Raw genomic sequence first — 12,121 nt, forward strand, 5'->3', positions numbered from 1 at the left:
GTCCCACAGGGGAGCGAGCACAGCCACCTCCCAGCTCTGCTCCCCGCAGGTCATTGCTGCTGCAGGGAGGAACTGCACGTGTGCCTCCAACACCAGGTTTGAAAATACCATCTGCTCGTTGTCTCCTGAAGCAGAACGGACCAGCCTGACCGTTCTGCAGCAAAGGGAATGCTCCTCAAAGCAAGGATGCTTCCTTCCCAAGAGTGATGGCTCATGCTGCAGAACACAATCCAGCAGATAGCCAGCAGCAACCTTTTCCTGCTGCCTAAAAGAATTAATCAATGTAAATGAACAGGTAGGCAGGGCAGCTGGGTTTAGGGCTAATATGGAAACTTTAATCACAAGCTATTAAGACAATCAGATTAATTCAGCTCTGTAATTTGAAAGCAAATACTAAAATTAAATGTACTTATCAAAGTCCTTTCTGAGGACCTCTGTCTTCTTCTTTCAAGTGGTCGGAAGTTTATTTGACTCAAATGGGATCCGGCACCTACATGACCAAAGATTTAAACATACCTCACTCAGAAAGGACTGTAGTTGGAAGCCTTTTTCTTCCAGATAACTACTTCTAATAGTGCTGTCTAGCTATGTTGCATATTGTTAGAACTGAATCAAGATGATTCATGTAAAAAAAAATAATTCTTAAGAATTAACTGGTTAAACATATTTAACTCAGTAACAAGTACTAGAGTTTGAAAGCTATTTGTTTAATCTAGTGACAGTAACCACAAAATCCTCATTCTGAAAATATACCTTTGAGACCTCATGAAAAATGGACAGAAAAATTCACAAAAAGAGAACTATAGTCTCTGTTAACACAGAAGAAATAGTAGAGTCCTTTACTTGCCCTGAAGGTCTGACAAAAACTGATAACTGTGTATCTTTTGCTTAATTGTCTTCCTCTGGATGCAAGAGATCAAAAGGAAGCCTTTCAGTGAGACAATAAAAACTCCAACATGTCTTACCTTGAACAGTTGTAATTTAGTACTATTCTGATGAAATTTCAAGCTGCATCATTAAAAGAACCTAACCACAGAAAAACACAGTCCAGCCAAGGAGTGAAAAGCTACACAATAAAATATGCCTTCTCCACCCTGAAAGCAAAGCTGAATAAGAGAAGGCGTAGCCTGACCTGATTACAATGTGTGTTCTGTCCTGCCCAGCCTGCCACTCACAGCTCCTGCCTCCAGTCTCCAAGAGAAAAGACCCAGGATTAACTTTGGATATAAGCAACTTGAAATAAACCAGTGGTAATGAAAAGATGTATTGTGTTTGTTTATTTAACTAGGCCTTCTCAAACCTAGAATTTTATCAAAAGTCATTGTCCAGGTCCAAACAATGGGATAAAACTGAACTCAAGTTCTGCTCGAACGCTGACTTCCTCGACAGCGTGGAACTTACTCACAGTATGAAGGTGCAAGACAAACTACCATTTCTGCTGCTGGGAACTGAAGGCAGCAGCAAAGCATGAGGGAGTGAACCCAGGAGACTCACCTGGAAGACCCAGGAGATGCCCCAGGACATGGATTAAGTGAGGGCATGGACATCCACCATTACCCTCTATGGCTCCTGGCTGAAGGAAAACCCGGTGGTTGGAATTCATCCCACAGTTTCAGATCTCTGTCTTGGACTCTTTGCCACAGGTAAGCAGCACTTTTAACTCCTGCTCTGGAAGCTCAACAGCCATACACTGGAGCACAAGATAACATTTATAATCTATCAGTTGCCCACACTATCAGCCTGTACAATTAACACTACCTCTTCAAACACCACATTCAAACCAATAGTTGTAGGGATTCAAGAGGGTTTTATTAAATTGTATTTTGCCTAGAAAAAAATCACTTGTTTATTACCACTTACAGAAAGTTTCCTGTTCTCCACCAGTCGCCCCATCTGATTTTATTTGTACAAAGATACATGGAAGTTTTGCTATAAGCCTGATGAAACTAAGAGACATGCAAATGACTGATTAGAAACTATTTGCAATTTTTACTATCCACAACTGCAACAGAAAAAACATTCAGAGCACCAAAGACCTTACACAGACAATATATTGACCAAATTTGAATTTGGATAAAAGCCTGTCAAAGAAAACAAAGATTCCACCAGAAAACAGTTTAAATGGGATTAAGACAACAAAGCCTTAATTCCAAGTGAAATTTAAAATGTTTTACTCTAAACAGAACACTGAAATAGAAAACATAAGCCTTTAACTACAAACACTAATTTAATAAATGTTATCTTAAATGTCGCTAATTATAGTGCAAGAGTGGAAACCCCTTTCCTTTTAACTGTTGTCATATTTATGAACTTTGTTCCTTGAAAGGAAACAGTATTTAGAAATACAGCAAACATCACCCCAGTATAGCTGGCACTTCTGGCTCTACTTGTTGACTCCATTTAAAAATAGGGAAACCCACTGGGAGCAGTAGCTGCAACTTGTTTTCAATCAGATACAAAGCAAGTGAGATGAGACCTAATATTACAAACAAAGGACAGACAGACACTTCTTCAAAGGCACTGAGGTTTCCAATAATCCCTTCTAAAGACTCCTAAGGAGGTTTAGTCCCTACAGAAGCCAATGCGAGTCAATCAGTACAAAACAAATAAATTAGAGTGCAAAACAAGATTTATTCAAGACCAAGGCTTCCGCCTCACTGAACTCTCGCATGCTGAGGTATCATTTCTGTCTTTGACAACAATGGTAATGCTACAAGATATGTGGCCCTTAACAGCACAAACCACATTTCAGAGAGACTCCCCCCAACGGACTAAAGAGAATGAGATATGGCTCAGAAAAATGGCAGAAGAGCTTTTCTTCAGAAAACTCTAATGACTATAGATGTTTTTTCCTCTCTGCATAAGAGTTTCAGAGCCTCAAGCCACACAGCTATCACATACTTGGGAAACACTGCTTTACCCACAATACCAGAATTCTAAGCTGTGGGATGTTCACATTATACAGAGCTGCTGCCTGACCTGGGTTTAACTTCAACCCTTCTAACCTCCACAACACACTGAAGCCCATGAGCCCAGCTTCTCTCCTTCTCCTTAAAAAAAATCTTTACAATTATCTGCAACTGATGATTTTGTGTCTGCAGAAACATTACGACCTCAAACCAAAGATACATTTATTAAGTCCAGAGAAGTTTCCGTTGACAAATTTTCCTCTGCTGACAAATTTTCCAACTATCTCAGCAGACAGCACAACCTGCAGCCTGGTAACATGGGAGAAGACAACCAGCACAGGAGTATTCCAAATACACTGTATACCATGCTTGCCCAGACCATCTCTCCTCCATTTCAGTTCCCACAGCAGTGCATTATTTTAAATAACACATACAGAAAAAAAGATTAAAATTGTTTACATGAACAGATGACTGTATATAAAGCTTTCCCAAGCACTATACATTGTAGAGAGGTCTAGTACTGGTTAATTCTCTCTCTTCCCAGTAGTTTCTTACTTTCATAAATATGAAGAACAAAAAAGAACAGGCCACATAAATAGCCAGATTGTCTCTACATAATGCTTTAGGGTAGTGTTACATTTCCTTGCCTCTAGAAAGGGGAAGAAGCCTACCTAATCTCCAGCCCTATAATAAAAAGGCTGTTCCCATGTCAAAGAAACATCTGCAGCAAAACTATGGTAGTAACAAAGTGGTTTGTGGTTTGGATTTAAGGCATTCACAGCACCACATAACTTCCTGAAATAATCACAGATCAGCAAAGTTTCTTCAAGATAGTATTACTTTCATCAATATCTTTCCTAAATGATAATGAGCTGGAAGGGCCCCAAGACAACCCAGATCTACCACTCTGCCTGGTCAGGCCCATGAAAGCAGCAGCTGGGAGCTGCTCCACTCCCCATCCCACTCTGGTCAGAGACATCTAACTGCTTCAGCCACAAACACAGCCAGAATGCACTGCTAGGTACTGCTCTTCCACTGCAACAAGCTTGGAAATATTTAGGTCAACCTGATCAATTGCAAAACAAATTCAAGTTCAACTGTACTTGGGGAAAAAAAAATACAGTACAAAATGGAAAGCATACAAAAAATGCTTCCGAACAAATGCCTTTCCTGGCAACAGGGAAACATAAACGAGCAGTCCATGCAGCTTTCCATGTGTCCTCCAGAGCTTACTTGTCACTAGGTGCATCTCCACGTAATATTATTAACAGGCCTACCTACAGCAGCCAAAACGCTGCAAGGACTAAGGCAACTGCACATACTAAGCTGAAGCAGCCCTCATTCTGTAACTCAGTTATGTGTGATGAAGTTAAACAGATCAGGACCTGCAGTCCAGCAGCTCTGTAGGTCTGACTGAAAACAGGTACTGCCTCCAACAAGCTGCAGAAAATCTGCCTACCAGCGCTGTCCTGGGTAATGCTGCCTAAATCTGCCATTTGTTTCCAAGCAGCTTTCTTAGAAAATGGTTTTTGATCTTAATCTTATTCCTGATTTCAAACGACGGAATTCAAAGACAGTATGCTCGTGTACTGGTGTGGTAAATACTACATTTAACGACTCCAAGAACGCTGGTGAACAGATTGTACTTGAGGGACCTTACACAGGTAAATGATGGCCACTGTCAGAACAGCTGGCAGAAGACTTCCTAGACATACTACAGCATCAGCTTCTTCATCCCACGTAGGGAAACTGCATCAAGATGTGCCCATAACGAGCTGTTTTTTAGATCAAGAACTTCCCTTCAACGTATTTATAAGTCATTTTACAGCCGCACTTCTAACGTACGCTGCTATTCAATGCTCTTAAATCTCATCATGCTATCAGCTGAATCTTGCAGAAGCAGCATTCCCGATGCCAGGGGTAACCTTCAGGTGAGGAAGCGTCTCCGAGCCTCTCACTGAAGCCTGCCGGGGAGCAGCCCCGCAATGCGTATGATGCTGCTGCTCCTCGGGATCAATCAATAGCCACCAGGCCCGCGCTCACATCGCCAACCCGCACGCTCTGGCCCAGGCGCTGCTCCGGCTCATCCCGGCACGGAGCTTTCCCACGCCAGCCCAGCCAGGCCCGGCTGCCCAGGGATTTATCCCCGCTGCCGCCCCGGCTCTGCCCGGCCCCGCTCCGGGTTTGCCGCTGGACCCTCCCGGCAACAAGTTGCCGCCCCCCGCCCGCCCCGGGCCCCGTTATGTAACCGGCGGGCGGACACAGCGAGCGCCGCCGCCGCGCATCCTTCGCCGGGCCGGGCTCTGCCCTCCGCGGCTGGGAGGGCTCAGGGCCGCTGGGCGCAGGTGAGCCGGGAGGACGAGCCGCCATCCCCTCGTCCCCTCTGCAGGTGCAATGGCCGCGGCGGAGTCATCCCGGCCCCAGCTCCATCCTCCCCCCTTCCCCTACCCCCGATGTCCGCCCGCCTCCGCGCTCCCTCCCCTGCGCAGGGCGCCAAGGACACCGTCCCCTCGCCCGCCCGCGGCGCAGCTCGCCAGGCGACCCGGACCGTCGCCCTCGCCAAGGCGCCGAGCAGCCTCCCCCGCTCGCCCCAGCCGCGTTACCTCGAGCGGCCGCGGCCGCTCCGCAGAGCAGCGCGGCGAGCAGCAGGCGGGCGGTGGGGGCCGGCATGGCAGCGCGGAGCGGGGACGGCAGCGCGCAGCCCCGGCTGGCGCCCCCGCTGGTCCGGGCTCCGCTGTGCGGCGGGCGGAGGGCTCGGCTCGGCCCCGCGGAGGAGGAGGAGGAAGAAGAGGAGGAGGAGGGAGGAGAAGCGCTGCGCGGCCCCGCTCCGCTCGCCGTCCCTCCCCTCCCTCCCCCGCCCACCCCGCCGGCGGCTCCTAAAATGGCGGCCGGGCCCGCGCCGGGCACCAGGCGGGGGAGGGAGCGAACCAACGGCGCGGGGCGGGGGGCGCCGGGAGAGCCCATTGTCAACCCCCGCGGGTTGCGGCGCGCCCCGCCCCCGGCACTGAGGGCACTGCGGCACCGCCGCCATGGTGCTCCCTCACGGGTACCGCCATGGTGCTCCCTCACGGGCATCGCCGCTCCCTCACGGGCACCTCCCGCCCGCCGGGCCCGGAGCGCCTCCCCTGCTTCGAGCGCTCTGGGCTGCGTTTGGCTTCTTCCCGCGGGCTGAACCGGGCTGCGGGCAGGGAGCAGAGGGGCCTCCCCGGCGCGTCACACAGCTGAGCGAACCTGGTGCCCCTCCAAAGCCTCACACAGCTGATTTAATAAATGCTGATTAAGCCCCCAAGTCGTTAGGGAGCGTTAAACCCCATATGAAGCTATTTAAGAAATAATTAACCCCATATAAAGCTATTTGAATGCTTTCACCCTAACATTCACACACCTTTTCAGAAAAAAAGACAAAACGGTTGGGTTTTACCCAACCCAAAGCTGGTGCCAGCGGCAGGCAGGTACAGGGCCACACTGGGAACGGGACACACAAACCCAGTCAGCAGCTGCAATGGAACAAACTGCCAACACCTGGTGCTACAAGCGTCAGGTACAAACAATCACAGCATCATTTACGTTGGAAAAGACCTTTAATATCATCAAATCCAGCCATTAACCCAGCACCCCTGTCTTGTTTTTGCCAGCTCTAGAAGTGCAATCCTGCAGGAATGTGTCCAAACACAAACACACCTTGGTGCATCACTGAGTCTGCCCTGCAGAGTAACAAACCCTTTTAGTGTAGTGACTTCTATCAAGGCAAAGGATTACTTCTGTTTGGAAAAATTTCCAAGTGCTATCTAAATCAAGAATTTTCATTAAGTTGCACAGAACTTGTCCTATAATGGAAAAGTTCTTTGCTCCACTATCCAAAATTTCAATGAGAAAATATTGCAACACAGGAAAAAATAATCAATACCATGATCTGAGTTTTGACAATTAAAATGCAACCAACTTATTTTATAATTAGATCTGACTATTCATGCTTTGTACCTATTAGCCATTTCACTCCCACAATGAAATAAAAATAAAGTCCAGAATGTTCAGGAGCCTAGAGATGTGGTATTTCCTTATTTTCTGTGCAGTTTAAATACCAAGGTTGATCTGTGCTGGAAAAGCCTCCTCCTATCTCCTGAGGCAAGCCCAGGGTTCACTACCTGGTCACCCCACACTTGAGATGGGGGAGAAAGCAAAGGTGAGAGACCAACCGATTCACTGCCCTGGAGCAGCCACTCAGGTCTCATGAGGTGACAGAATCTGGTCTGTCCGAGCCCGTGCATTTGGGGATCCAAAGGAAAAATGTTCTTCCTCTTCCACGCTCCAAACCAACCACTTTTGCTCTCTGTTCACTCTGTCTGCAGAGCAGAGCAGGACCTGAAGAGCCATACCCTGAGGCCCAAGACAGTGAACATCCCCAGGTCCATCCTGTGCTCTGGAGCTCTCCCTTAGCCAAGTTACTCTACATTTATTCCATGGACTGTAGGCCAGCTGCTCTGTCAAGAGCTAAGACATCTTTCTTTTTTAAAATAAAGCTAAAGCCTCAGTCTAAACCTCCTTGATTTCTCAGCCTGGCTAACATATGCTGGATGGCAGATCATGTCAGAAGAAGCCTGGAGCCCATCTGTTGCCAGAGAGCTGAGTCTTTACATTCTGCCAACGCAGCTTCAGCTGACAGGGTGCTACAAGATGTGTTTTTCTTTTGTAAGGAGAGTAGGACTGTCCAGCACAGTGTGACTCTCCAACTAGGCTTACTAACGTACTGTCTGAGTAAGAACCACCCCATTAGTAAAGATTTGCTATGCAAGATCTCATCAGTTGAAAGATGATTGCCCATTGATGAATACACGGTGTAACACATACCCAGTACTCACCCAAATACTGGATTTTGATTAGGAATCTATGGACAGAGCTTTAATGTCAATATAAAGGTATCTGAAGACGGCTGGATCTCTGGCCAGTCATCATTCACATGCACATTCTTTATTAAAACATTTTTTGCAAAAGAAATTATCATTAGGTGCGGCAAAAACACATTTTAAAAGAGCTCTGCATTTCACTTGGGCTGTATCGTACATTTTAACAGGAGAAAGCAGAGCACCATGGACCACAGTGAGAAGGGAACTTCAGAGTTTCCATCAGGACTCGTTTAAATTGTTCTGATTCTTCAGAATTAGGAAGAAGAAACACTGTTAAGAGAAGAAATGCTATGTCTGGGTAAACCTTATTTATTACACAATGACACTACCAGCTCAGATGAATTAATCAGCTGAATCAGTCATGCTGAATCTGGGAAATTTCCAAGGAAGGAGAAGGCATTGATGGCATTTCACTTTCTAAGCAAAACTCCTCCGAGTCAGTTGTGACTAAGGCGCTGATTCAGTAAAGCAAACAATTCTTCAGGCTGTATTTTAGGATGAATTTGATGGTTTTGTTTCCTTGGGTGACAGAGATTTGAACGGGCAGTTGAGAGGTTGATACACACAGGAAGGGCCCTGCCCACGAGGTGAGGGAGCCACATGAAATCCTGATCCCTGTCACCATGGATGTTCCACGAGCACTTACTCTGAAAGTGTGGCAAATACAACATCCTCTCATTTTGTGTCACAAAACTTATTTTGATTTCAATCACCCAGTGTGGCACCTGCTGTTCACCAGTCCTGTTTGCTGTTAGGCAAGAGCTGTCCTGTTCCTCCTGTCTGCCAGAGAAAACTGCATTTCCCATGCTGACAGAGATCCTCACTCTATCCCAAATGCCACATGCCATTATTTCAGAGAAATTCAGGGAACTAACTTCAGCAACTTCATTTTACCACTTATCTCCCTCCTACTCTCTGACCTGCTTCTCTGGTTCCAAAAAAACATTGATCTTTATTTTATTGGTAAGCAACAAAACTGGAACAAATGGCTCCTGGCAGACCATGTTTTCTGTTTCAGCTGAAAACCTATCAGCCTGATGTCCTTGAAATGCACAGTGTGACTAATGCCTGGCTTGCAAGGACCCAGGAGGACACATTTATTGTGCTTGTCAGAGTGGAGCTGAGCAGCCAGAGCAGGAAAGATAGGGTGATAGGGAAAAATGAATGCATTTGCCTGCTCTTGAAAGGCAGGCAATGCACACTGAATACAGGGAGCAGCAGGACATGCTCGGGTGCATCAACATCAAATCTGGATCTGCCTGTTAGAGCTCAGGATCATAAACAATTCTGAATACATGCAGAATATTAGGCTTGACTCTTGTTTAAAGGAGGACGAAAGGGAAAGGGCCCAGACTTCAAATAGTCTAGAACTACATTGAGAAAATGGTTATCTTTAAATAAAGAGTCTGGAACCAAGTGTGGGCTTGTTTTTCATCTCAGTGTAATTAATGTCTGCATAGTAGTGTGTTTGCAGATGATGATTTCTTTTAATGGGAAGTTAAAACCCAGCTTTATCTCCTCCACCAGTTTATCACAGCTGCCCTGAAACCACTTCTGAGAAGGGACCAATTGCCACAGCGACTATGCAGTAATTAAGCTCATGAGAGAGCTAAATATTAGATGAGGGCAACAAGAGAGCAGCTCCTGAGAAGCTGTAACAGCACCACTCTAGCTGTTCCCATCCCCACTGGAAAAGGAAATAGGACAATCCTCAAATATTTGGGGAATTGAATTTTGGTGTTTTCTGGTTCTGACATGGCTGAAGAACAAACAATTATGAGGCTAAGAAAAAGATAATTTGAAGTGAATATAAAGGACTAATTCTGCACAACAAGGTCTACGAAACCCCAGAATACTCTTGTAAGGCAACAGGCAGTAGTGGCATCTTTTGGGTTATTCAAAAGAAAACTCCATAACACAATGCCAGAGCAATGCCCCCGCCAGCTGGAAGACAAAACACACATAGGTGACCTGTTAGATAATTTCTAGTCTTGCTGTCTTCAATACACACACTCTGAACACAGGCATAAAACTCGAGTGTTTTTAGATTCACTAGATTAAGACTTTATTATTATTATTATTTAATGCTTTGGAACCTGACTGTATATTTTAGAGGAGAAAAAATTACAGGACTGGTTTTCCCCACACTTGAAAATTTCCAGAACTGCTTTGATCATGTATGAGAATTGATTTAGGGGATGCAAATGAAGGCCTTGGCAATCTGAAGAAGAAAATCTTCTCCCCTGACATTTCTGAACGTTCAGAGAATTCTCAACAAGCCATTGAAGTAGAGGTTCATCAGAGAGACAAAAAGAAAATTCAATAAGCAAAGAAGTACATGAAACCAACCAGCTCCCTCACAAGAAAACCAGCAGCATTAGCAATCTTTCTACCTTGTTCAATTCTTCTTCCTGCTCTGACTTACCTTCTGTAGCAAAATATGTATCCAGAAACATGAAAGCAATGAAGGGGTGATGCAAGTCCTTCCTTACAAAGAGAGACTGAATATTCTGCATCATCATTATAATATTTTACAACTCATTAGCACCTTCCATCCCAGGATCTCCGAGCATTTACAAGTGTTAATTAATGCACTCTCACAATACCTCTGTGAAGCAAAAGGCAGGTGTCTGGATACTGTGGTGACAGGTGCATTACAATTGAATAAGACAGAATTTCTAGGCTTTCCATTTACATATTTAGGAAAGAAGGGAACAAAGAAGGGAGGGAAAATTAACAAGTGCTGCAATAGCTTGAAATACCTCAAATCAAGATATGCTGTAAATACCTTGAAATATCTTGACCAGGCTGGCCTTCAAGTCTTTACCTGAAAAGCAATACTTGTTAAGGACCTCAATAATATTTAGGCTTTATTAACATAAGTATTTGCTGAGTGAGGAACTATGGTTTTTTTTCCCCACTTTTATCAAAGATGTCTCTCTGCGTCCCTCAGTGTCTTGCCCCTACCCCATTTCTTTGGCTGACAACACAGTCCAGTAACACACCTGGTATAAAAGGGTGGGTGGATAAACCAACTCGTATATTTGCACCAGGTACTGGTGACAGGGTTTCAGTTTCTCAGCTTACAGATGTTTTGTATTCGTTAGGCTCATGGTATTCTGCAAACATCTGGTCACACAATGAGGTTTTCCTCTCTGCCTTCCCCCCGCAAGGGAGAAGAGCCATGTGTATGAGTATTCCCCTCCCCAAGAGCCATATGGGAATGTAAAGGCATTCTCTGAATTCATTACCCGGCCCCACAATATGATTCTGCCTTTGTACGGGCAAGAAAATGGATGTTAATTTATTCCTTATTGCTAATTTGAAAAGGAGCACAAACACAACAGTTCCATTGCAGAGACTTCTACCAAGGGTGTCGTTTAAGTCCAATTATATGCTATTAGTACATTTGCTCTTTATTCCTGTGGCATATTAATTACATGTCTGGTATTCTGATAATTAACACAATTACACTTTTTATTTTCCCCTTTTGTAGCCAATATTCTTGCATTTTATTCTGAAAAGTAATTTTCTGTAGGTAAAAGGAGCCAAATAATCACATATTAATAAAATCAAGAAATGGGTTTTCTAATGAGCTTATACAGAGAAGTTCCAGCAGTGTTCTTTAGCAAAAAGAAAAGCAGATGCTCTCCTGTTGGGCTGCAGCCTATCTCAGAGATTCCAAAATGAACCAAATTACTATCCTCTAGTTGTGTACCCAGCATGACAATCAGCCTAAAGCAGCAAGGCCATAAGGACTGTACTGGCACTGCCACGCACAGCTCTTCCAATGCCATCACACGTTCAAAGCCTTCCTGGTACCAAAACCTCTGATCTCCCACTGGCATCTGTGAAACTCAATGCCATTTAGCAAAAACAAAAGTGACCAAGATGATTTACAACTGCACAGGTCATCCACAAATCAACACTTGGCAGATATTGCAAAGGAATATTAAGGAACAAAACAGAACAAGTACTCTTAGTGCTGTAAAACGTCAAGGTGGATAGATTTTACTTAGTTAAGTACATACAGCCACCTCAAAGATTTGGGGGTTTACCTTCAGGACAAATTACTGTTCCTCTAAAAACAAGTAACTGTCTCTCTGAGGTTTTCTCTAAAAGCAGATCTTGAACCTCCAGTCATTCTCATATGCTATGGCTACAAAAGCCCCACAACGGAAACAAAGATTGCAGCAGTTTCCTTCTCTGTTTTTTTGGAAAGGAGGAAAAGAAGAGGAAAAATGTTACATCATTCTGCAGCAGTAGAGAACTTGGTGAGAGGCTGCTCAGCAGCCTGTCCTCCACATC

The 12,121-nt window shown here is 45.0% G+C and overlaps 1 protein-coding gene across 2 annotated transcripts in view; it reads right to left on the bottom strand.

Annotated features, from left to right (window-relative positions):
* Positions 1-5,873, bottom strand: part of CLSTN1 (calsyntenin 1) — a gene marked incomplete at its 5' end in the record, with an annotated part of 29,583 nt that extends 23,710 nt beyond the window's left edge. The window contains one exon of one of the 2 annotated variants that reach the window (XM_084220186.1): positions 5,513-5,873. In XM_084220186.1, the coding sequence (XP_084076312.1) occupies positions 5,513-5,873 (361 nt within the window). The remainder of the gene's footprint in view (positions 1-5,512) is intronic. The other variant, XM_084220187.1, reaches the window with a different exon arrangement.
* Between the last annotated feature and the right edge of the window lie 6,248 nt (positions 5,874-12,121).

This window comes from Fringilla coelebs (assembly GCF_963513975.1).
Source record: "Fringilla coelebs genome assembly, chromosome: 22".
Taxonomy (NCBI): domain Eukaryota; kingdom Metazoa; phylum Chordata; class Aves; order Passeriformes; family Fringillidae; genus Fringilla; species Fringilla coelebs.